The following is a 27,050-nucleotide window of genomic DNA, read 5'->3' on the forward strand; positions in this document are numbered from 1 at the left end:
TTTTTGAGGCTTTCCTACTTGAGGAATATGGTGTAATATTTTCAGAAGCATGCTGGACCCTCCTGCTGTTTATATGTGAAGACGCATAGATCTTGGGGGAGGGAAATAGTGATTGTGGTCAGGACATACTTGCTGCCCAAAGGATCACATGGAAGCCAAGCCAAAAGCTGACTGTGGGCGGAAGGTTCCAGTTGTTATTATTAGAATTGGAGCCCTCAAGTGTTCTCATTTGGGTAACTCTGGGCTGAGGTCAATGAATTTTCATAAGCTTACGCCAGTCTTTAATTTGGCCTTTAACTGAGACTTCATATAGCAAAACTTCTGAAAGTGTCTACTTACAGCATCTTGAAAACCAAATAGCACCAACTGGACTTGACTAATACCGTGACTGTCAAAGTCTAACTCCAGTTTCAGTTTTGAAAGAGTGGTCGCAATGATTTTGCGATCAGTTGACCGTACAAATTCTCTGAGGCTGGCAACGAGAGTTGTGATGTGCTCCCATTTTAGTTTGGGTTCTTCAGCTCCCTGTTAGAGGAACAAAAAGGAACAAATTCAGCCTAAAGCACATATCTTAAATTTTATATCCAATGGTTTTAACCAATAGGAGTTGATGCACGATAAATAACCTTTGCCCCCTCTACATTCCAGAAAATTTACCTCTAAAACAGACATTCCTTTAATTACCAAAAAGTATATGCTGCACAGTCCCACTCATTTATTTTGCGCAAGTAATATATTTCAGCAGGATATATGGAGAAAATGCATATCTCACTATTATTAAAACTTTTAGTTTAAATCCAGAGAGTGAAATTCATTCTCTGCTGAGGACCACTACAAGGTGAAGTCCTAATTTAGGCCTTAAAGTAGGGCTTAAGTGGTTCTTCCTTGATGCAGAGGGCTTTGTAAGGGGAGAATTTCATCCTAAGTGCTTAACTCCATGGAGAAGGTTCACCACAATATGGAATTTTCACACTATAGCTACACTTACATATGGCCTGAATTTTTTACAGACTACTATCAACATACTGTGGATGCAATCAATGATCTATCTCATTCACATGTGTGCTCACATTTCTGAAATCTCTACTTTATGTTAAAGCTTTTTTTAGCTATGAATATACCAAAATGCATGAAAGGTAATTTTTGGAGAATACTACAGAAAGCAATAGGTATGGGGTCAGAGGGTTTTTTTTTTAAATAGCTTTCAATTATGCCAGCTGAAATTAAATCTGAATTACAATTGTGGGAAAAGAAATATGAAAATATCACAAGTCATTAAAATAAACGTAAGGGGAAAAAATTTAGTTACTCACATATATTACAGGGAGTTATTTTGATTAATGTCAGATAAATATTTGAAGAGATACCTAACACTGATTTCTGAAGCAGAAGAGCATGTTGCTTTTTGCTTCCTGCTATTTTTTCCATTCTTCTGTCATGACTATGTCATGCCTCAGAAATTTCTCTGTATATAAATAATTCAGTTTTGTCCTCTTCCATTTATTTACATTGTTCCATTGACACATGCACTGATAGTTATATCTGTTATAGCAGCACTTCAACAAATAGAGGTTCTTGGGCACATCTGTTTTACTTCCTCCAGTTTTTTTAACCCTTCTCTACCACTATTTCAATGACTGATTCTACAAGAACTAGATAACCTCATTCTATTGTTATGGCAACAGTTTCTATCCACAGCATTAATGCTAGGTACCTTTAGAAAGGTTTACCAAGCAAATCAGACATTGAAATTTGAAGCATAATTTCTTGATCATACCTTTTTTAAAAACCTAAATACCATGGACCGTAATTTACATACAAAGCATGATTTAGAGCAAAGATACTCAGCCTTGAGAATGAAATGCAGTTACAGACTGCAAAAACAATGACAAAAATCACATCATCTGACTACAGTGTTGCAACATTTGCAGTGTGACGAAGAATTGTTGATTATTCCACATCCTCCTGTACTGATACCAGAATGAATCACCCAGAGTAGTGTCAGGAGGTAATGCGTTATTATTGTGTGGCTTTCTGCAGCTCCATCTGACACTCTCTTCTCCCTCCCTCCACCTCCACTCCTAACTGCTGTGAGGGATGGGGCTGTTTGTTTCAATTGCTCGTTTTCATAGCAGCTTGAAAGGACAGGGATGTGCCTAGTCTATTTTACTTGGCACACCTGCTATAGTCTGACATGAGACCAACTTGGGCAAAGGAACCAGCCAGATGCACAAACTCCAAAAGAGACACATGTAACTCTAGAGCCACAGGTTGAATATCCCTGGCTTACACTTTTGGAGTTGATTAGGCTGATCATTACATATATTAAGCCATCATCCTTTATTAGTCCTGTTAGAAAAAAATGTTGGAAAAAATGAAATTTCATTAAAATGTTCATATATTTTCTTCCATTGTTCAACCAGGTGATATCTGTGCGCACACAGAGGCAGTAGTTATGAATAAGGTAAAATACAAATGTACCGCAACACAAATATAATTTTGGTGCATATTTTTATCATCAATACAATTGCACTCTCTCAAGTCCTACATTATATCAGCCACATATAGTTTATCAAACCTTATTTTGTGCCTGACACCTGGTTTAATGTATATATTTACACATATGCATGTACACGCTTACTGGAAACCTGCAAAATTACATGCTATTTTTGTCTGCCTGCAAGTTATTTTACCTGAGCTAAGGCTTCCATTAAGTTCCTCACCACCTTCTCTTGGTCCTCTGTTAATATTCTGTGGAGAGTGGCTCTCCGTTCACTGTCCTTTTTTAGCATGAAGAACCCAGAATCTTTCTCTTCAGGTGAAGGAGGAGCACTATGATCCTCAAAATTCTCATCTGGGATGCTGAAAGTTTACATGATGAAAATTAACATTTAAAAAAAACAACAAAAAAACTACATTCCTAATCCCTGAAGCAACATGAAGACAACATAGCTCTTACCTCAGAAAAAGGGACTGGATTCCTTTTGCATCTTTTTCTCCACACGATTTGGCTCTTGATTTGAAAGAGAATGGATCAATTTTTAAGTCTGTGTCAGGTGAAACAGAGCCATATTCACTGCTACTGCTTGTATCTTCTACCAGAACAGGAACAGGCAAAGATATGCTCCGAAGATATTCTACTCATGAAGGAACAATCAGAAAATTAGTGTTTCAAAACCATCACAAATGGTCTAAGCTACAATGGCTATACCTTAATTCTGAAAAGAAAGTTATTCTTTTAAGATGAGACAGAAAAGGTAAACTCCAACCTCCCACCTCAGTTACACATATATATAAAATGCATTTTAAGATGTTACTTGAAAAGAGCTCTCAGCTACTGGAAGGAGTCACAACGTATTTTAGATGAAGAGTTCTTAGAGACTGGGACCATCTCAACTTACTGGGCATTATGGTCTTTACAAAGTTAAGATATAATACGCTCCCAGAGCTACAGTGCTTATGTATACACTCATTCCAGAGCACCTCTAAGCATTCTCTCAGAGTATTGTATCTCAGCACAGAGAGTCCGCCCAAGACCCTTGCAACAATTTAAGCCTTACATTAGGGGCCCAATCCTTCTCTCTTTGAAGTCAATGGCAAAAGTCCCATTGACTTCAATGGGAACAAATTACAAGCTAAAGTGGTGCTAGGCCAGGTGTGGGCAAACTACGACCCGCGGGCCGGATCCGGCCCCTCAGGGCTTTGGATGCAGCCTGCAGGATTGCCCCCTGTGGCGCCACGGGCCCTGCGCCGCTCTCCAGAAGCGGCTGGCACCACACCCCTGCGACCCCCGGGCATTATTCTTGCCTCCAGGCACCACCCCCCGCAGCTCCTATTGGCCGGGAACAGGGAACCGCGGCCAATGGGAGCTTCGGGGGAGGTACCTGGAGGCGCAGCAAGGGCAGCGCACGTGGAGCCCTCCTCCTCCCCACCCCCAGGGGTCGCAGCACTTCCTGGAGCAGCACGGGGCCGGAGACAGGGCAGGCAGGCAGGGAGCCTGCCCTGGCCCCGGTGCACACCACTGCCACCCTGGAGCCCGAACCCCTCCTGCACCCCACCCCCCAACTCCCTGCCCTGAGCCCCCTGCCTGCACCTCGCACCTCTCCTGCACCCCAACTCCCTGCCCTGAGCCCCCTCGCACACCCCGCACCCCAACTCCCTGCCCTGAGCACCCTCATACACCCCACACCCCTCCTGCACCCCAACCCCCTCCCCTGAGCCCCCCCTCCCGCACCCCAACCCGCTGCCCTGGCCCTGCATACAATTTCCCCATCCAAATGTGGCCTTCGGCCCAAAAAGTTTGCCCACCCCTGTGCTAGGCCCTTCACACAAGCCCTCTATACTAAGCTAAATTTCACCCTAGGTGAATTTGGAAGATAATCCGGGGTTGGTGTTTTTGGACAAAAGTGTGACACATGCAAGTTAACTCTGAGTTAGCTTCTTCTATAAACAGCACACTTGCTGTTGCGGAAAGAAGGTTCTGAATTCTCATTCAAACTTAGGGTGACCAAACAGCAAGTGTGAAAAATCGGAACTGGTGGGGAGGGGGGGAATAGGTGCCTATATCAGACAAAGCCCCAAATAGCGGGACTGTCCCTATAAAATCAGGACATCTGGTCACCCTATTCAAACTCTTATATGGCATCTCAGAGTTTAGGTAATTGAAAAAATGATTAAAAATTAAGACAAAGAGTACTATTCCAAGCAAAAGTCCCTCTGACACCTTGCTGTTTCAGGTGTCATGCACCATTTCGACTGGAACTGTTACTATAAACAACAAGGCAGGTCCATGATAGGCAAGATATTAGCCACCTGCCCTGTCAAACCGTAACCTAACCTGATTATATACAGCACTGGTTCTCAACCGGGGAGCCACGGCCCCCTGGGGGTCCACGAGACCTTTCAAGTGGGCTGTGGGGCCCCGTGGGGCTGAAGCCAGGAAGCATGGCGCTGAAGCCCTGAGCCCCTGGCCAGAGTTGGAGACATGGAGGGCATTGCCCCTGCTTCCCCCCCAAGTGCAGCACAAGAGCACGGCAGTCTCAGGGGCAGCTCCACACTTCTCCCCACCTCCTCTCCCCACCACCTGGCCAGGTCGGAGGTGGGAAGCAGGAGCCAGGCAGTGCAGGGCAGCTGCTGCTCTGGCTGGTGCCATGGAGCAGGCAGCAGCAGCGTTCCCTCCTCTCCTAATGGTGACAAGCTGAAACTGCTCCTCAGCTCCCAGCCCACTTCGCTCACGCAGCTGGTAAGAGCCGCCTGGGCAGGGAGACCTGGCTCCGTGGCTGGCAGAGCCCTCAGGGAATAGGGACCACAGGGGAGTCCTCCCAGCACACAGCTCCTAATACTCCTCTCCCTACACCCTGAGCTACCCCCTGCCCGCACACAGCCCTACCTACTCCCTCCCTTCACCCTAAGCTGTTTTCAAACTTTTTGAGCTAAGCCCCACACCTTTGAGTTATAATTTTTGGTTGCATGCCCCCCCCAACCCAGACAGGCTAGGTGACCTGCTAAGATAAGTCAAGGAGTGGAGGTAGCGCTCCCTCCCTGGACCCTGCCATGCGGAGATGGCTCGAGCCCCACTGGACCCTGCCCCCCCCAAAAAAATAGAAGTCAAACTATGCTTATGCCCCAGGCCCCGGCACTGAGATACTCCCCTCACCTGCTCCCCGCTGGGCCCTGGAGTTTTTATAGGGATAAAAGGGAAGGTCCTATCATGGATTGAGAACTGGTTAAAGGACAGGGAACAAAGGGTAGGAATTAATGGTAAATTCTCAGAATGGAGAGGTGTAACTAGTGGTGTTCCCCAAGGGTCAGTCCTAGGACCAATCCTATTCAATTTATTCATAAATGATCTGGAGAAAGGGGTAAACAGTGAGGTGGCCAAGTTTGCAGATGATACTAAACTTCTCAAGATAGTTAAGACCAAAGCAGATGTGAAGAACTTCAAAAAGATCTCACAAAGCTAAGTGATTGGGCAACAAAATGGCAAATGAAATTTAATGTGGATAAATGTAAAGTAATGCACATTGGAAAAAATAACCCCAACTATACATACAACATGATGGGGGCTAACTTAGCTACAACGAGTCAGGCAGGGCCGGCTCCAGACCCCAGCGCGGCAAGCACGCGCGTGGGGCGGCCCTTTCCCGGGGGGGCGGCAGGCTGGGCCGGCGGACCTGCCGCAGTCATGCCTGCGGGAGGTCCACCGGAGCCCCGGGACGACCGGACCTGCCGCAGGCATGACTGCGGAGGGGGCGCTCGTCCCGCGGTTCCAGTGGACCTCCCGCAGGCATGACTGCGGACGGTATGCTGGTCCCGCGGCTCGGCTGGACCTCCCGCAGGCATGACTGCGGCAGCTGAAGCGGAGCCGCCGGACCTGCGAACCGTCCGCAGCTGCGGGAGGTCCAGCCGAGCCGCGCGACCAGTGGACCCTCCGCAGTCATGCCCGCGGGAGGTCCGCTGCTCCCGCGGCTCCGGGGCGCCTCCCGCGCATGACTGCTTGGGGCGGCCAAAAAGGTAGAGCCGCCCCTGGAGTCAGGAAAAAGATCTTGGCGTCATCGTGGATAGTTCTCTGAAGATGTCCACGCAGTGTGCAGAAGCGGTCAAAAAAGCAAATAGGATGTTAGGAATCATTAAAAAGGGAATAGAGAATAAGACTGAGAATATATTATTGCCCTTATATAAATCCATGGTACGCCCACATCTCGAATACTGTGTACAGATGTGGTCTCCTCACCTCAAAAAAGATATTCTAGCACTAGAAAAGGTTCAGAAAAGGGCAACTAAAATGATTAGGGGTTTAGAGAGGGTCCCATACGAGGAAAGATTAAAGAGGCTAGGACTCTTCAGCTTGGAAAAGAGAAGACTAAGGAGGGACATGATAGAGGTATATAAAATCATGAGTGATGTTGAGAAAGTGGATAAGGAAAAGTTATTTACTTATTCCCATAATACAAGAACTAGGGGTCACCAAATGAAATTAATAGGCAGCAGGTTTAAAACAAATAAAAGGAAGTTCTTCTTCACGCAGCGCACAGTCAACTTGTGGAACTCCTTACCTGAGGAGGTTGTGAAGGCTAGGACTATAACAATGTTTAAAAGGGGACTGGATAAATTCATGGTGGCTAAGTCCATAAATGGCTATTAGCCAGAATGGGTAAGAATGGTGTCCCTAGCCTCTGTTCGTCAGAGGATGGAGATGGATGGCAGGAGAGAGATCACTTGATCATTGCCTGTTAGGTTCACTCCCTCTGGGGCACCTGGCATTGGCCACTGTCGGTAGACAGATACTGGGCTAGATGGACTTTTGGTCTGACCCGGTACGGCCTCTCTTATGTTCTTATGTTCTTATGTATAGCATGTTGAGGAGGGCCTCAGACAGAAAAAGGTTGAGAACCCCTGATCTACAGTACTTTAAACCTATGTGATCAGGTTATGGCTTCCTAAGAATGATAGACTGTTCGGTTTGATAATTGTGTCTAATTATCTCATCTGTGCAGTTTTTAGGTGTGGTAATTTACCGCAGAGTGAGTAAATGATTTTCGTTCTATCAACATAGTTACACGTTTTGAGGAAAAAATTTAGAATATTAAAACTCACCATTTGAGTTAGCTGAAAGAGCTGTGGGAGGAAAAGCAAACAAAAATATTCATCATATGGTAAATTTAACTGAGCAAATATAGTGTAGGTAATAAATTCTTTCCTCTCAGTTGTACTGTGCATGCTAACAATATCTAGACTATCATTTATCTAATCAGTCTCTGATTTCAATTGAAAAGAGATATTGGAATTTAATCTATTTTTATTTGTTGTTTTTTTCTCCAAACAAGTTAATATGGTGATCTAACATTTCTTCTTTATTTTAGGTATCTTGATAAAAATGTTTTCTTAAACGCAGCAGGCATTTTTTCCATATTTAAATAAATACATCACTTATGCTGTCAAAGAAACCACTTGTGCTCCACAATTTAAAACAAAAACCAAAACCAGTAATATAATCTGTGTAATAACTTTGTATACAGTAGCTAAAGTAAGAAGATTTTTCTATTCAGTTTAAGTTTAAAGTAAATTTCAAACATTTTAATATTTCTAGCAATGGTAACCCTTAGAAAAAATGAATCTCAGTTTGCTTTAATGCCTGTCAAAGAAATCAAAGCTTTCAACAAATTTTGCAGTCTTTTATATTAAACTATTTTCGCTTTGTAATCAACAAATGTTGCTTATTAATCGGTTGTGCAAGTATGCTTTAAATTAGAACATTTCTAAGGACTTTCTGAAACTATATAAAATACTTTATCTGGAACATTTCCATACAAGTGGTGATAGAATTATGCTCTTACAGAATCATAGCACTGGAAGGGACCTTGAGAGGTCATCTAGTCCAGTCCACTGTTATAGACCTGTTCTGCTTCCATAGGTCATAGATAAATAGAGGTTTACTACTGAATATTCATCAAGACAGAGGATACATTGCTTTAGTCTCTGAGGTTATGACCTATGGTTATAGGAAACAGTCTCTTTAATGAGGTAAAATCTACCAGATACATCTCAGTGATACAATTACCTGAGAGTTTTGTTTGGGATTTTCTCTTCTTGCTTGAAATCTTTAAAAACTCATCTACAAGTAGTTCATTAGCAAAAGTTCGCTTGTCAGGGTCTGGTTCAAAGCAACGCAGTATGAAGGCTTTGGCCTCTGCTGACATGGATTCAGGAATCTCTGGGTGTATTTTAAACATTCCCACCTGAGAGAGATGAAAGAGTAAACAAAGAGAAACCAGAAGTCTTTCCTCATACATGTTGCTATCTGCTTTTGATACAGTCTAAAACCTCTTCCTTAAAACCTACTGAAATCAATGAAACAAAATCACCATTAATGACCTGCATTTTACTAGAATATCTGAAAAATTCTCTCGCTCCCAAAGAGGGTCTCACAGAAAGAGGATGCACTGCTCACTAGCTCACCATGTTAAAATGGAATAGACATAAAAAGTGTAACAGATTTGTGAACAGCCTTTTGTTGCTCCATTGCTGTCTTCTTCAAAACAATACAGCACTCCCCCTCAATTGAATCACATCAGATAACATATTCATTCTAATATGCTCATTAAAGAGGCATTTCCTTTATCTTATCCTTGCTGTTCTCCCACTCTCTGTCTTTTAATACAGTCATAAGAGTTCCTTTGTTTACAAAAAACAATGGACCTGAACAGAACGGTCTAAGAAAGAAGTCTTACCTTAAACATAGCTGCCTGTGGCTCTCCCAGTTCATAAAATGGAGGCTTCCCTGTGGCCATTTCAATGATGGTGCACCCCAAAGACCAGATGTCGGCAGCTTTCCCATAGCCTCGTGGCCCTTTGTCTATTATTTCTGGTGCCATATACTGAAGGGTACCTGATTAAAAACACACTTTTTAAAATTTAAAACTCAGATGATGAGGGAGGCAGCTAAGGACAGGGGAACAATGCGTATGGGCAGGGAGGAATGTTAGTAATTTTAAAAAATTATCCTCACAGATTTCAAAAGAATACTCTTTTAGTTAAGGCCAAAAGTGAATGATGTTTGCTACTGATCTGATCTGAAGTCCCCTGAAGTCAATGCTGAAACTCAATGGACTTCAGTGGACTTTGGATCAGGTCCTATTTTCACAGTCACATTATATGCCAACAGAAAAAATTAGGAGGGTAATTTTGAATTGGATTCAGAGATGGAAAGGAACTGATTAGTGAAGTGATAGGATTCTACTTCTTGGAGTGAAAGAGCCATTTAACCATACCATTCTGCACTCTCAAATTCAGAGAGCAAGAATTTAGCAAACACTGAAAGAGGGAATTGAAATACACACGTTGATTATTAATTATATATATAATACCCACAGTTCAATAAGTTTGAATTAGGTTTTCAAGCACGAGGAAGATCAAATTAAGGACAAATTCTTGAGGTGGAGTTAGGCAGACTAAGCAAACAAAGGAAAAGTTACCTTTGGGTCAGTGAGGCAGCAAGATTAAAAACTGTGTACACAAGAATGATAATCAGGAACCTGGGGAAAAGAGGCCTATCTTGCCTAGGAGGATTTGAATCTCTCAGTAATGTCAGCAATGGCATTCCTCTTTACCAGCGCATACAATTCAACTTACTAAGATAAAGTTTATAATTTAAGGTTAAGCAAGTAAAACAAGCCCATTCCTCCATCTACTATATACACTGATTTGAAGTCCATGGAGGTTCTGCATGTGAAGCAGCTGCAGGATCTGACCCTGCATTCATAACTATTCTTCTTTTGCTTTCAAATTGGAAGACACTGTAAACTAGAAACATACCAGTGAAAGTTTCAGTACACGGATTGATCCCCGCAAGTCTCTTTGATGTGCCAAAGTCTGAAATCTTTAGAACTCCACTGTATGTGTTGATAAGCACGTTATCACCCTGAAGGACAGAACATTTAGACCAATTATTTTTCTCTAGTAACTGTTAATGTAAGACAACTTGCAGCACACATTTTCAAAGTGTATTCTTTTATACACAATAATTACTCTAAAGGGATATTTAAGGTGGTGGGGGGGAAGAAATCATTGTTGCTGCCTTCTACAGTTCCATTTTAAGGTGCTCCCTCTCTAAAGTGAAACATCAGGACCAGTGTATGCTTCCCCATCTACAAAATTTCCGTAAAGAATACTGATAGAGGAAAGAAACACCAAAGATTCATAAGATTCTTCCAACTTTTTCAGAAAAATGATTTCCCATTATCAGGTCTGCATTAAGAATCTCATTGTGGAAGCTCCTTCTTTCCTCCCAACCCTCTTAAACTCTTTCCCAACTTTCCACAGAGTATTTTTTATTTGACTTTTCCCTGTTAAATGTACCCAAGACTGTGATTCATAGCACCTTCTCACCTTTATGTCTCGATGCACTATCTGATTATCATGGAGGTATTTTAATCCTTCAAGAATCTGCTTGGTGTAAAAACCAATTGTCTGCTCGTTATCTTTTAGTGGTCCCCATTTTGAACGCAGAAGAGCAGAAAGGCTGCCTATAAATTTTTTTGGGGGGAAAAAAACAGAGTAAACTTAGCTCACAGATTGTTCTTTCTGGCCTTTGCTTGTGTCAACTAATAAATGTAACCACACTACCAGGAACAGAATACACCTTTACTAAAATGTAGACATCCTCCATAACACCAAACATTCTTACATTTATCTATAATCAAACTTTTAAAAAAATCTGTATTTCTTTTCATTCATGATGATCGATTGGCTAAACAGTACTCAGTGTTGTTGCTTTTAAATAATTCCAAACAAACTCAAAACCAGCACTGAACTCTCGGGAAAAAAAATCAAGCAAGTCTCAACCCCTGACACAACACAGTTGGTGAACTTTCCTCACCAAAGCTCTGTCCGCCCTCCGCCCCGATAAACAATCGTCCCATAAAACTCTACACCCTTCAGATATCTGGGCAAAAGGACAGGCCTTGAAGTATGCACTTCCAGGTCAACACTCCCAGACCGAGAGTGTGGAAATTTGTTCCATAACGACAGGCCCCTCATGTAGAATGCTTTACAATCAGTCTCCTCCTTCTTTGTTAAACCTGGAGGAATCCAATTTGAACAGCTCCGCCAACCATAGCTGGAGCAATATGGCCTAGGGAGAGATATGGTCTTTCAAGTAAGCAGATCCCACACCATTTAGTATACTGCTAATCATAGTCACACTTCTTTGCCTGTAGAGAAGCAGACTGAAAGGAAGCATTAGGGAAATGTCTCTAAGTATGTGTGGAGAGATTTTGTAGAAAAGCTTAATTCAAGGGACAGATTTTGTATTTAGTTCTAACTGCTCATTTCACGTAGGAGTGAGTTCCATAGTCCAGACTGGGCTTCCATGAAGATTCTGTCTCCTCCATCCATTTATCACCTTTTCCCAACAGTTTCATATTTCCAGTGGAACGTAAGTGCTAATGGAGGTCATGGTCATAGAAGGAGAGGTGCTCTCTCAGATAGCTACGGCCAATACTATGCAGAGTTTATATTAAAATAGAGACCTTGACTGGGACTTTGTATTCAATCAGGAGCCTGTGTAAAGAGCAGAGCACTGGGGTGGTTTGTTCACAGTGATCTGTACTGCTCAGCAGACAAGCTTCTACAATCTCTACTAGATGAAGCTTTTGAAAGATGTAAGGTATCATTCCTAGATATGAGTTGCAATTAATTGAGCATACAGGTCATGAATATGTGGATTACTACAGCCAGGACTGTGCTTAATAGGATGGGGTGCAGTCTTGTAGCTAGCCACAGATAGAAATGTGTATTTTTTGCAGACGTGGCATTTAGGGCCTCCACAAACATTGCAAATTAAGAGATCCTTGACTTTAAAAAATCAGCAATGCCTTCAATCAAAGATGATATTATGGAAGAGGAAAGGTCTTCAAATCACTTCCTTTTTCCTACCAGCATCACTTTTGTCTTGCCTATATTAAGTTTCAGGCAGCTGATCTTCATCTAGATTCTTCATCTCCCCATGGCATTTGAAAAGCTCTGAGTTGGTGGTGGCTACATCTCATATGACGGTGGTGTACAACTGGGTATTGTCTGCACATTGCTGACATTTCAGACAACAAACCTTTTCCCCACATGGTTTTATACAGATGACTGAGATGGTAGCATGACTGATCTGTGGGATTTCTCAAGTGATGAATAGAAAGAAAGAATAATTACACATCACAACCTGCTGGGTGAGGCCTAGCAGGAAGGACTCTAAATATACTCGGTAATTTCAGTGCATCCCTGCAGCCTCTTTGGCAATCAACTATACTGAATGCTTCAAAGAAGTCTATGAGGATGACTGTGGATTGTTTCCCCAGTCTATATACTGGAGGAATTCACCTGTCACAGCAACAAGTGCTGACGCCATACCATGCCCCACTCTGAACCCTGATCAAGTTGGATCCAGGCACCTTGGCAAAAATTGCCCAACTATGCTGGAAGAAGCACAGGCGACACTGGATATGGTTTAATTAGGCCGCAACTTTATTCTTAAATGTTTGGGAGTACCCGGCAGATAAAAGTGTACAGTGCAGGTAATTCCATAATCATTTCAATATATACCCAGGGACTTCCGTCAGCCCTCTTACCCATCCTGGTCCCCAGCCAACCCCCCTCCCTGAACGAGGGTTGAGGGGAGCCTACAAGGGAGGAAGGAGTTGGCTCCCTAACATATCAGTCATTTTCCTCTCCTTTAAAGAATACCACCTTTAAATCCTTTAGCAATCCATTTTATCGGATCACTGTAACCCTTCCCCATGGGGTACCTGCACTGGACATGTAACATAAGGTGGTACCAGCAATTAGCTCAGCTGCCTCCCCACCATTCCTAGCAGGGTTCCCAGACATATCCTAACACCACCTTTAAAATCAGCCAAAAACAGGTTAGCTCCTAAGTCTGAGAGGTGGGCCCCATACATCCTGGCTTTCCCTGCACTCACATGGACCTATATAATCCCTCCTCTCTGCCAGTCACCTGTGGGGAATGGGTCAGAGTCCTCACCCTGACCTGGTCTGCAGCTGCATCAAGGTCACTCCTAGACTCTCTAGCCCATAAAGGGGCAGACACCTTTTCCCAACAAGCCAGACAACAGCCCCCACTGTTTAATGTGCAGTGAGGTCATTCTAGCCTTTCCTATTAGCTATGCCAGGGGTAGGCAACCTATGGCATGTGTGCCGAAGGCGGCACGCGAGCTGATTTTCAGTGGCACTCACACTGCCCGGGTCCTGGCCACCGGTCCTGGGGGCTCTGCATTTTAATTTAATTTTAAATAAAGCTTCTTAAACATTTTAAAACCCTTATTTACCTTACATACAACAATAGTTTAGTTATATATTATAGACTTATAGAAAGAGACCTTCTAAAAATGTTAAAATGTATTATTGGCACACAAAACCTTAAATCAGAGTGAATAAATGAAGACTCAGCACACTGCTTCTGAAAGGTTGCCGACCTCTGAACTCCCTAGTCTGTTCAAACCATCAACTTTACCAGATGGAGCCTTAGTGCAATTTCCATACAGAAGTGGCTTATAGCCATGGACATTTTAAAAAATATTATTCACACAAATTTACTCTATTGTTGCAGTATTCTAAAATTTATATTTTAAAAATATCTTAAAAAAGCACTTACCCCCTGGCACCTGTTCCATGAATATCTTAATAAAACTATTCTCACTAAGGGAACCTAAGTACTGAACAATGTTCTTGTGCTTGAGATGCTTATGCAGGGCGATTTCTTCATGTAAAGGCTGGGAATACCTGGAAGTAAAGGAAATTTTCATTTAATAAAAAGCTGGATGTTGTATAACAATGTCCATCAAAGTACCTGAGGTCTCGTGAAACATGTACATTGGAATGTTGTACACAATGCTACAATACACATTACTAAGAACACTTATGATTGTATACACTGAAAAATAAATTGGCACAATAAAGGCGGTCACCCAGAGTTTGTGGAGAAAGAAAGTATGCTCCAAGCCAAGTCAGCCAGAATGAGCAGTTGGGCAAAAAGCTCAATGCCCAAATATATCAACTAGTCCATCTGCAATAAAAATTCAAACGTATGTTCTTAGATTGATAGTCTAATTTAGATGAGAACCTTGCTAAGTAGGAGACTTATTTGAAATGTCAGCTCTGGACATTTATCACAGACAAAGAACAGCATATTCTCTTCATGGAGAGGTGTTCACTAGAGCTGGTCGGGACATGTTCACCAAAATGTAATTTTGTCAAAGCCAAAATGTTTCACAGAGTGGTATCAGTTTTGATAATATTTTCATTGGGAAGATTTCTGAGGTCCAGGACTCACTGGTCACTTCTCATCCCAGGGAAACACAGACCTGAACTGAAAATTTGAGCTTTTCCATTCAAAACCAGCTTGTGTGACACAATTCCACTTCACAAAAATGTTCCAAACATTTTGTTTTCATTCCAATGCAGCACAAAAACAAATTTCAAAACCTCGAAAGTTGTTGTGAAACAGAATTGTCATCCTTCAGGCAGGGCTAGTGCTCACTTTCCAATCCTATCAGATTGTCTGCCTGATTTTCTGTTTTCTCGGGAGGAGCCGAGAAAGTATATCAAGACTCTTGAGTGCCAGGTTCCATTAGGCATTAAAATATATGTCCAGATTGTCAAAAGAGCTCAGCAAGTTGGACACTGACCTCTTTTGAAATACTGAGGATTTTTGGTAATCTGGAGTTTACTCAGGTGCCTCAATGGATGTTAAGGCTTTCTGAAAATCTGACCCCAAACTTTGGGTACTGAGCACTTAAAAATCTTCCCCCAACTGTGTGTTGTGGACATTGAGAGTACTGAACTGATATTCTGTCTGTTACAAAACCTAGCTTTACAGAGATGGATAGATTTTTCAAGATCAGAAGGATTTTTTTAAAAATCATTGCTATAGGTAGGATTAATTTTATTCCTATCAACCACGGCAATCTCCCTTTAAGATAGAGTGATTTGCCATTTTCATTAAGTTTTTGAAAAATCAATTTTAGTTATAGCTTTTGGTAATTTTTTTAACATAACTATGAGGTGTGTCTGAATGTTACCTTCTGGTCACGTGGGAAAATGCTGTTTTTTAAAGAAGACAAATTTGCAATACATGGCTAATTTCTTGAGCACAACAGAACATCAGAACCCAGGGATTAATATATTTTTAAGAGTCTAAATAATTCAACAATTTAATACAGTGGGCTCCATTAAAAAATTGACTTTTATTGCATGGCAGCATTTAGGCTTGTTCTGATCTTTACCACAATATTTGTGGAATTTCCCATACTTAGAATAGGAAATATTGCAAACACCGTGATGAACGTAATTATTCTTGATGATAAGTATCCAGTTTTTAAATGGCACCCATTGTATGTAATTTACAATTTAAATACAGAAGAAATTTCACAGCATAGACTGAATCTGAATGAAAGAGGGTGTGTAATAATTGTATTTTTCAAACCGTTTATTCCAGCTTTTATGTAGGCTTCACTACAAATTATGTGTAAACAAAAACTGAAATGCAGCTCAGGTTCAACATCTCAAAGAACCCTACAAGTAACTAATATCAGGATGTTCTGTTGTGGTTAATTATAGTTGTTGGCTTCATTCAGTATGCCAGGGTATACTTAAAAAGGTAGAGCTGATCAGGAAATATTAGGAGGAGTCCAGCACAAATGAGATGCTGCATGTCAGCAACATCTTTATCAGGAATATAAAACACATATATATGACTAGTTCCAGAAAATGAAGAGTAACAACATAATGTATAACACCACCCCATGAGATAGGGAAGAACTATCATCTCCATTTTACAGATGGGGTACTGACCCACACAGAGGCTAAGCGATTTGTCAACAGTCACACAGGAAATCTGCAGTGGAACGGGGACTTGAAGTCAGGTCGCCAAAGTCTTGAGCTAGTGAATACCCTTCCCACTTGACCATCCTTCCTCTCCAACAGGGGAATCCATTGAGTTTGAGATTATAAGGGGGCTGGCAATACTGAGAAGTATAGATACAGAGGCAGGTTGCATTGCCTTGATGGAAAAGGCTTCAGAAAGTTTTCATAGATTTTAAACCCAGAAGGGACCATTAAATTATCTAGTCTGACCTCATGAATATCACAGGCCATGAATTTCATGCAGTTACCCTCCAAGTGAGCCCAATCACTTGTGTTTTGCTAAAGCAGAGCCTCTAGAAAGGCATCCAGTCTTGCTGTGAAGGTATCAAGAGATGGAGAAGCCACAGCTTTCCCCCACTTGGTAGTTTGTTCCAATGGTCAATCACCCTCACTGTTATTTCTGTATTTCTAATTTTGATTTGTTTGACTTAAATTTCCAGACACTGCTTGTTGCTATGCCCTTCTCAGCTACATGAAAGAGCCCGTTAATATTTGGTTTTTTTCTCCCTGCGAAGAGACTTGTATACCGTCATGAAGTCACCTCTCAAAGTCTGAGAGGTGCAGTAAATGTGACACTATTATTAGTCCAAACCGCAGCCCCTGAGATCAACAGGTGTCTTCCATGCTGAAGTGTAGTCAGGTGCTTCCATAGCATCCTCTTCCCCCTACCTGGGCCCTACAGAGCCCTCTAAGCACAGTCTAGAGTTCATGCAGTGGGGAGATACTGGAGTCAGGATAAGAAGGAATACACATGGTCTCCCTTCAATCTTACACAGGAGTGTTAATACAGCCACACTCCTTATTAATTTTCTTTCCATTTGCTCTCACGAACTTCAATGGGCAGGTGACAGATTCCTGATAGCACAGCTCCAAAAGAGTGGTGGGGAAGGTCTGAGCTGGTACCGTGGTGGGATAAGGGCAGAGCTGGTGCAGCAGGGTACAGGATGTCCATGTGTGCGGCCCTAGCCTCCCAGAGATCTCAAAAATCTGCCATGGAAGCCTAAGTGGAGGAAACCTTCTGATCTTTTTGTGCAGCAGGAGAAAACCTGGGCCATTGTTAGCTTCATATTAAACTAGGCCAATAATACGTAGTTCTGATTGGAGCTGCAAGAGGTGCCTTTCCTCCCCACAACTCTTATTCTGAGATGGTCACATTCCCAACTGCTATTACCACTCATTGTTTTTCACAGCTTTGGAGACTGTTTCTTATAGAGCTGGAAAGTGTAGGAGGAATACCAGAGAGATGGATAATTTATCAACAGCTTTTCAGAAAAGGGCTTCATTAACCAGCAAAGTGGCCAATCGTACTTCAGGACTGAAGTATATAAACACAGCATCATTTGGATTTGACAAAATTACTGTACCTGCTATCTCTTTCTGGGATTTCTTTAATGGCAATCCTAACTTGATTGCTCAGATCTCGTCCTGCATAAACTATGCCGTAAGTTCCTTTCCCCAAAACAACTCTCTCACCATTTTCATCATATTCGTAGTCATACTGCAAAACAAACAACGTGAAATGAAAGGATATGAACCAGGTTTTTTACTTGCATAACATAACCATGTAAATATTTCTTATTATAATAAACATACTTCTATTGCTGGGTATCATAAAAAAACAAACCAAAAAAAAACAACAAAAAAACTACAGGTAGAGGGCACTGCACACCAAAATAAAAAATGGAGCTTGCCTGTAACAGGAGGTTCTTCAAGATGTGTGGTCCCTATCTGTATTACGCATGCGCACCATGCACCTGAGACCAGAGACTTGTTGCAAGTAGTGGATGTTGGAGTCTGCAACTATGGAGTTGCTTCCCTCGTGCTCTGATCTGAGGGTATAAGAGGCAGCAAGGACGAATGCCTCTCTACTTCCTCTTTTTACCATGAATCAGAGAGGATCTGAAGCAGAGGGGAAGGAGAGTAGGTAGTGTAATACAGAGAGGGACCATACATCTTGAAGAACCTCCAGTTACAGGTAAGTAACCTCTTCAAGCGCTGGTCCCTATGCACATTCCACATGTGGGTGATTGACAAGCAGTATTTAACAGGAGGAGGGTGCGAGGATGCAGTTTGTACAGATGCCTTAATACTGCTGTCCCAACAGCTACATCTATAGAAGCAGCAAAGAATCCTGTGGCACCTTATAGACTAACAGACGTTTTGCAGCATGAGCTTTCGTGGGTGAATACCCACTTCTTTGGATGCAAGAAGAGGCCTGACTAAGGCTTAGTGCTTCATAAAGGTGTGGGTAGAGCTCCAGGTAGCAGCCTTACAAATGTCCAATATACATACTTCTCAAAGAGATGCTGTTGAGGTTGCTTGTGCTCTGGTGGGAAGTATGCTTGCCAACTTATAACAGAGAATGCTAAAAACTATGTACACACACACGCACGCTCTCTCTTATATTTTTACAGGTTCTGGAAAAAGAAGAACATCACTTTGGATACAGAGGATACTGACTCAGACCATGCAGTGGTCAGAAGGAACTGGAGAGACATCAGTCTGCACAACAACTTATATGCACTCAGTTCAGAGCATGAAGGAATCAACTTTGCAGGCACGGACCAACAGATATGACTTGCTACAAATGTCAAGCACATATGTACCTGCTTGTGGAATACACAATACACGGGGACCAGCACTCAAAGAACAACTTCAGCTTCTGCATGGAACACAGACACTGCTGCCACATAAACTCATGTTGTACCAGTTGCTCTCCTGATCTAACCACATTTTCCAAGCACAGCAGAATCTCTATTTTAGACTCTCCAAATTTGCCCAAACTGTGCGGTAATAGAAGTCAAATGAGGTTGGCTGAACAAAGTTCCACTCTTGCTGAGTTTAGATTAATAGATGCATAGATTTTTAAGGCCAGGTGGGACTATTAGATCATCTAGTCTGACCTCCTGCATAACAGAGGCCATATACTTTAACCCAATTACCCCTGTATTGAGCCCTATAACTTTGTTTGGCTAAAGTATATTTTCCAGAAAGGCATCCAGCCTTGATCTGAAGATATCAAGACAGGAAGAATCTACCACTTCCCTTGGTAGTTTGTTGCAATGATTTCCCACTCTCCCTGTTATTAAATTGTACCTTATTTCTAATTTGAATTTGTGTGGCTTTAACTTCCAGCCATTGGTTCCTGCTGTGCTATATATATCATATCATATCATATATACCACATGAGAAGAAATATGAAGAATATTTTGTTTCTAAACACTAGGGGAAAGATTTGAAAAAGCACTCAGTGTTGGCCTAATTAATCCCACTGCAGTTAATGGTAAAATTCCTCCTAAATTAAAAATCCTAACCTAGAGGCCTAAAGTTCTCCATAAATTGAAAAATATCAAGTATGACATGCCCTTACCTCTACAGACTCTCCATCACATTCCCCTTCCTCTGTGTTTTTCCCTATATCTTCAGTGATACTATTCACCATATCAAAAAACCTGTAAAACACATCCGAGTAAAGACTAGATAGTTACATCAGGATGAATCCTAAAGTGAAAAAAAATGCTCAAACAGAAGCTTTAAGTGTAATGAATATTAAACCAGAACAGCTCAGTAAGGGAGATTGTGTGGAGGGAGAGAAAATCACTGCTCTTCTTGAAGTGGAAAGTTAACACCTAAAGCTTGCAGAGATAGGTAGGTAGGTGTGTGTGTGCGTGCGTGTGTGATATACATGTGAAGTGTCCAGAAGATAACATTATACCTAAAAGTCAGGGGTGAGGGTCTCAACCCTTCCTGTAGCTTCTTTATGCCAGGAAAGGGACTGAAGCATCAAGCATCATGAAAAGGTTCTAAAAGCCCTGGAACCAGGAGTAGGAGAATTCTCCTGCTGAGGAGAGGTTGCTGCAGACTGTCTTTCGAGGACCCTTTGCATGCAAAGCTAGTGTACAAGGCGAATCAGGGGCAGGTCTGTGAGGTGTCTGGAGCCATAATGTATAGTATTGCACAGATTCTGGACAGTGCTACTGTCCATAGGCAGCCAGACACCCTCCAGAGCTGTCTAAATTACTCCTGGTCCACTCCAGCCCCTGGAGCAGCCCAGAATCGAGAGGATGGAAAGTTGCCTTAAAACCACCTTAACCTCCTTGCTCCTTGGCAATGAGCACAGTGCTGTGCCTCTCAGAAGTGCACACACAATCCAACTCCATGTATTCTAAACACACATAGGATTAGCAGTAATGTAAAGAACTCATAATGTGCTTCTTTGTAATCGGAAATGAAACTATAGCTACAGGGAAAGCAACGGTAGACCCTGATCTTGCAAAGCACATAAGCACATGTGTAAGTTTAAGCACAAGTGGCCCCATTGACTTCAGGAGGCCTACTCATATGCTTATGTACTTTGCTGGACTGGGGCTTGGCTAACTCATGAATTAAGCTTTAATAGTTACATCAGGAATAACAGATCCCACAGGACTGGACCACGGTATACAAATGTAAAGTTTGTTTAAAACATTAACGTAAGTGTGGGCCCAATCCTTCAAAGTACTGAGCACCTCCTGGGAGATGCTTAAGTGCCCATAATTTACACTTAGGTAATGAGAGTTGAGGATGCTCAGCAGCTCACTGGCACCATCCCAAAGTAGACAACACCAGTCTAGTACAGGACTGCATTCAGAAATCATCATAGAAGTTAAGCTTGTTTTGCAAAATAGTGACCAATACATACCTCTTGCAATGCAGTTCTGTGCAGAAATAGATTTGAAAGTCATCTGAGTTATGCAGTACATAAAGAAAACAGCATCGCTCTTCAAACTTTGAAATACTGAAAGAACAGACAAAGTAAATGCAAGTTACTGAACTGGTGGCCCCAAGCTTCAGGGCACTGTAGCAAAGTACTAGATTACCTCTTGCTATATACCATTATAAATCATTTTCTTATGAAGTTATAGTCCAACATGCTCATCCACCATCTGAAATGCTATCTCTGCTGCTTGGAGCCCTCCATTGCCCCCCACTATTGCATACATCCCTCAGGAGGGCATCAGAAGAGTGATGCGAGTAAGGACCTAATCTAAAATCCATTTATATCAATAGAAAAAATCCCATTGAGTTTAACGGTCTTTCGATGACGCCCTTAAACTCGTTCACCCTGAAGCCACCACTGCCGCTGTCCAGGTGGATCATCCTTCCAGTATCAGAGAGTCAAGAGGATTTAAACTCGCCTTCCCTTGAAGCTGCTGCTGCTACTCGTTACCATCCATGCATCCATCCACACTCTCCTCGGGCTACATCAGTGGCAACAGAATTTTTAAAAACCTCCCCTCCTTGAACCTTTATTTTTGGAACACAGAAGTGGCTTTGCCTTTTATAACTAGCCACAGTTCAGCCCACCATGGGCAAGATTCCTGTGGTGGTTACTGTAATTGACATATCTGTGTTGTCCAACACAGTATTCCTTAAATAGCATCTTCCTGTGCAACAATGAGCATCCCTTTCCCACCCACCCCCATTACTTTATCACCTAATCTAGTTTTGTTTTTATTTTCTATGTCAGCAGAACAAAGAGAGGGCAGGAATAGAGAAGGACTGGATGGATTCATACTACAGAGATTTCTAAAGTGGTAGGAGGGGGGCCTTTTGTCCAGTCATCCTCTCTCAATCCCAGTGAACTGAGCTCTTGTAAAGCTGTTCACTCATCTGAAAATATTTTCTCCTTTTCTGAGCTCCTTAAAGAGCATCCTACTTGAAGCAGTTCATTCTGCAATTTGTGCCCTTGACTCGCACTCTGACATTCAAGGGTAAACTTGATTCAGTGGAATTTTGCATAATTAATGTATTAGAAACGGAGGCTGGATGAAGATTTTATGAGAAAAACTGGATAATAAAGATACAAGATTTGCAAGACCAAGGCACATGTAACAAGTCCCCTTATTGGCTCACTCTTAAAAGATATTGGGTGAAATCCTGCTTCTGCTTAAGTCAATGTGGGCTTTGCCAATGACTTCAATGGGGTCAAGATTTCACTTATAGTCTTACTCCACTACAAACAGAAACAAAAGGAGAATAGTATTTATTCTTGCAATGTGAGAATTTAGGGGCACCAGAAGATGTGAGAGAAGGACTCAAATACTGTGATGATGAGGGTTATGGAAGAATCTGGGTTCATACAGACTTGACTCATATGATAATCTTTCTTTAGTTTTAGGAAAAATACTGATACAGACGTTTGAAACATCACTAAATGTTTTGAAGTTAACATTACTTTGTAAATCTCTGATTCATACAACTCCTAATATAGTAGAAGTCACTTTTAGATGTGAGAGTAACTTGGGATCTTAAATATTCTCTTTGAATAATATGCATTTTACAAAAGCTACTTAGTAGGAGAGATGATTTTATAAATCAGAATGTTTGTCTGTGTGTATATTCTTTTTGATGATGTTAAGGTTGTTTTAACTGCCCTGCTGGAGGGATAAAGATGATCTGCTTAGAGATATATAGATATTTTCAAAGATTCTCTTTCAAGATTTCTTCCTGAACTTCACTTATTTTCTATGGATATTAACTGCTTTACACCATAAACTACGTTTCCTTAGAGCACAGTAACTAAAATAATTTAGAAATTATTTGGGAATCTTTCTCCTGTAGACATCAAAAACGAAACATCAGTAGTTATAGGCTCAGATGTTTTTCCTTTGTATTAAGAATGAAATGATGATAGTAACACATTTTTTTAATCTGATGCACTGTTTCCGTGTGGTCACTTAATATAAGAGAGATGCTTCATAAAACACAAAATCTAACAAAGGCAAATATCCGAGTCAACCTGTTAGTGTGAAACATTTTTAAAGTGTCTGATTAAAGGGTTCAATAACTTTCTATTCATTCAGCCTTGATTTCCTGAGGATCTGTAGAGAAACTGTTACTTTGAGTAAATCTGATTATAAATATGATCTATTTAGTAAGCACAGAAAATCCTGGTCTAAATCTTTCACAGACATTTGCCCAGGTACACATGACCAGTGGACTTTCCCCCCACTCCACAGTAAGCCCCCATTTGGAATTCCAAGGTTGTACAGGAGAGTTGAGCAGCGTGTCCTCCGCACCTCTTGTGAATGGTAGAAGATGTCTCTGCAGTAGCTGTTCATAGGTTGCCACAGAAAGCTGCAGTGGGGTGGAGCAACTGGGATCCCAACAATGCAGAGGAGCTAGACCCTCAACCACACTCTACATGCTGAAGTAGCACCACAGGGAGAAGGCGGCACTGTAACCTCATGTCATACCCTTAGGTTGGTGTGTGGGTTTCATCATCCCAACACCCGTCCATTCAACTGTATAACACCATTTTACTTGGCCTTTACGCAGGTGAAATGAATTTCTTGCAGACTGCAGACTAGTCAACCTTCTCTTCCCATTTGTGTGTGGGTAGATAGGAGGATTAGAGTGGGGTGGTGCACCTACAAGGGTGGCATATTTAGAAATATTAATGTCTTTGTTAACAAATATGGGGTGTTTTAAAATTATTTGTGTGCTCAGTTGCAAAACTGACAAAACATTCACATTTGCAGTGTTGCCGTAGCCACGCTGGCCCCAGGATATGAGAGAGACTAGATAGGTGAGGTGAGGTTCAATAAAAGATTTACTATGGCCCTGTACCTAAATCCTGTATGCACCCAACACTCCCACTGAAGTCAATGCACAGGGGATGCACGATCAGGCACCATGACAGTTGCTTATTAATAGCTCTTTATTAGATAGCATACAGAGCAGTTAATCAGTAGGTTATGCAGAAACCGTGGAGAAGAAATGTCAAGTGAATAGATTTTACTTATTTGCTAAGAGTGAAAACTTCCAATACTATAATTTTTTAAAAAATTCTATTGATAGGATGCCAAGTACAAAGCAACTTAATCAGTAAAAACAAGAGCTGGGTCTGAACCAGAACAAAAATCTGAATTTTTTTTAACAATAAGGGCCTTCGTTTTCAGTTTTTATCCATTTTACCTCCAAAATTCCCAAGTTTTACAAAAGCCATTATTTGTTTTTTTACTGATTTCACTGGAATTTTGGAAATGCCAGGATTCCCTGGACTCAGCTCCCTGCTCTGGAAGGAGAGGTGGTGGCTTAGTAACCTGGTCCGTCGGCTGCCGCTATCCCCAGATATGAGGAAAAATCATTGATGAGACTTAAGATAACTGAGAAGTCCAGTTCTTGCTCTACAGGTATTTTCACATGTGACAGGTGGTTGCCTGGAGAGAGCACAACTGCTGACCAGGATGCTCTGCCTTTCCTTCCTCCTCTGCCGTTTCTCAGACTCTTGAGCAAGGCAATTCTCTTCAAAACGGACTGAGGCTTGATGTATGATGGACGCCATTGCAGTCTATTGCCAGCCAGCTCTTCCCAATTTGTGGGGTCAATGCCTCCCTTTTTAAGATATACTTTCAGGGTATCCTTGTAGCATTTCCTCTGTCCCCTGCAGGTCCTACCACCATGACTAAGTTGAGAAAAGAGGAGTTGCTTTGGAAGACGAGTATCACAATGACCAGACCAGCAAAGTTGATGTTTCATAATCTTCACCTCAACACTGGTGATGTTGGCTGCAGAGAGAACACTGTCATTGGCATGACAGTCTTCCCATCTGATATGGAAAATATTCCTAAGGCAGCACAGTTCAAGCTACTTCAGACACTTAAGATGGCTTCGGTATGTCACCCATGTCTCACACTCATAAAGAAGAGTTGGGATGACTACTGCACTGTAGAGAAGGATCTTAGTTTTCATCTGCAGATCTGTCAATAAAGACATGACAAAGCTACTTTCCGAAGGATACGCTGGCACAATGGATCCTATATTCAACCTTCAAGGTAAAGGTATTGGCTCAACATTTTCGAGGGTTCACCACTGATGACAATTTGTGGGAGAAAGGGGCCAACTTGTGCTGGGACCGGCCAATGGAGCACCTTAGTCTTCCCAATGTTGAGGGAAAGTCCCAGCTATGACAGGCGCCTGAGAAGAGATCTAGGGTGGATTACAAGTCAGCCTCAGTGTGCATGAGGATAGCACAGTTATCAGTATACTGAATGTTGGTAATAACAGTCCTGGTGACTTTAGTTGTAGAATGAAGACACTACAGTTGAAGAGCTGGCCATCCATGCGATACTCAATCTCAATTCCAGAAGAAAAGCAGTCACAAATAAGAATCAAGATTAATGCAAGATAGATGGAAAGAAGGGTTAGGCCAATAACATAGCCCTACTTAACACCGGTACAGATGGTGAATGGGTTGGTCTCCAACCCATTACAGAGGTCAGTGGCGGTCATCCCATCATGAAGTAGCCCGAGAACAAGCTTCATCGGGGTGCTGGAACAATTTGTATAGGGAGGGTGCTGATAACCACTGAACCAAACTGTAAACCCTGTATATGACAGAAACTATTTCAAGCCAGGGGGTGCCGCAGCACCCACAACACCCCCAGCACCTCTAGTTACAGCATCTATGAGCGTCATTACTTTGTTTCCATTCAGGTTCTCATGCCATGCTCATCAGATACCTAGCATCTGTCCTATGGGCCTGCATCTACATTGGGCAGAACCAGAATAGAAATCCAAACACCCTTATAATTTGGGAGTGTTCGGATTCAGATATACGTCCAAAGTTTGAGTCAGGTTAAGGCAGCAGCAAATTATCCCCCTCTCCTACCTGGAGCCAGGGGGAAATAGGGAAGGAATTTGCCTCAGTGTAGTCTCTCAAAGGCACACTGCCTCGTGGGTCTACTCCCAGGACTGTGCCCAAGACACAATTGAGCACTCAGTGACTTGGGCTCATCTTTACTGTATAAAATAGAGGCTGTTATTCTTTTTTTTATTGTAAATGTTAAGCTTTTATTGGATTGCATTTGTTCCTACAGTTTACATTGACCTGAGTTATTTAAAATGGAACTGTGTGCCACATGCAGAAAATCACTTCTCTGTGTGTGTGTGTGTGTGTGTGTGTGTGTGTGTGTGTGTGTGTGTACGTACACAAGGATATATGATACAGACTGAGTAATTTATTAGTGCACAACCCACTAACTGAGTTTATGCTCAAGCAAAACCAATTACGAAAGTTACAGGGTGTGATTCAACACCATGTTTACAAAGTTATATACATCTTTTTTTATTCCTTCTCAATTTTTAAGGGATGAACTCTGTTACTCATAAGAACAAGAGGTTGATTATGTTGGCTGCTGGGGAACACATAAAGCAAGTGTCTCCTCAGTCATTTCCCTACATGCTTACCAGAAACATTAGTCATGCTTCAGTACTAGGTATGTCCTCAGCACTTCTGCTAAAGTGCTGGTTATGTAACACCAATAAATAGTTACTGAGGTTTATACAGAAAAATGATGTGACCTTTAAAATCTGGGATCTCTGGCCCCTCAAGGACTACAGAGCACCCCGGCCTTTACTGCTAGAGCTGGTAATCCCCCTTTCCTAGAGAGCTGTAAGGGATTATATTTCCAGGGTAGAATTTTCAAAGAAGACAAAGGAAGTTGGGATCAGGAACAGAGCCCCTTTGTGCTAGCTGTGCCACAAATATGGCCCCTGACTCAAAGAGTTTCTAATCTAACAAGATTAGCAACAACTGAAAGGAGAGGGAGACGATCTGATTATCATAGGTGCTG

General features: G+C 42.0%; 1 protein-coding gene across 3 annotated transcripts in view; it reads right to left on the reverse strand.

Moving 5' to 3' along the window:
- MAP3K5 (mitogen-activated protein kinase kinase kinase 5) overlaps nucleotides 1-27,050 on the reverse strand; it is a 164,198-nt gene that overhangs the window by 16,914 nt on the left and 120,234 nt on the right. For all 3 annotated transcript variants that reach the window (XM_045010034.1, XM_045010035.1, XM_045010036.1), the window contains exons 13-24: nucleotides 21,113-21,208; nucleotides 19,802-19,883; nucleotides 17,796-17,929; nucleotides 14,162-14,289; nucleotides 10,888-11,024; nucleotides 10,315-10,420; nucleotides 9,231-9,388; nucleotides 8,561-8,738; nucleotides 7,597-7,617; nucleotides 2,960-3,137; nucleotides 2,694-2,862; nucleotides 340-525 (exon numbers count right to left, since the gene is read on the reverse strand). In XM_045010034.1, coding sequence (XP_044865969.1) covers nucleotides 340-525; nucleotides 2,694-2,862; nucleotides 2,960-3,137; nucleotides 7,597-7,617; nucleotides 8,561-8,738; nucleotides 9,231-9,388; nucleotides 10,315-10,420; nucleotides 10,888-11,024; nucleotides 14,162-14,289; nucleotides 17,796-17,929; nucleotides 19,802-19,883; nucleotides 21,113-21,208 — 1,573 coding nt within the window. The remainder of the gene's footprint in view (nucleotides 1-339; nucleotides 526-2,693; nucleotides 2,863-2,959; nucleotides 3,138-7,596; nucleotides 7,618-8,560; nucleotides 8,739-9,230; nucleotides 9,389-10,314; nucleotides 10,421-10,887; nucleotides 11,025-14,161; nucleotides 14,290-17,795; nucleotides 17,930-19,801; nucleotides 19,884-21,112; nucleotides 21,209-27,050) is intronic.

Source organism: Mauremys mutica, chromosome 3, assembly GCF_020497125.1.
Source record: "Mauremys mutica isolate MM-2020 ecotype Southern chromosome 3, ASM2049712v1, whole genome shotgun sequence".
Lineage (NCBI taxonomy): Eukaryota > Metazoa > Chordata > Testudines > Geoemydidae > Mauremys > Mauremys mutica.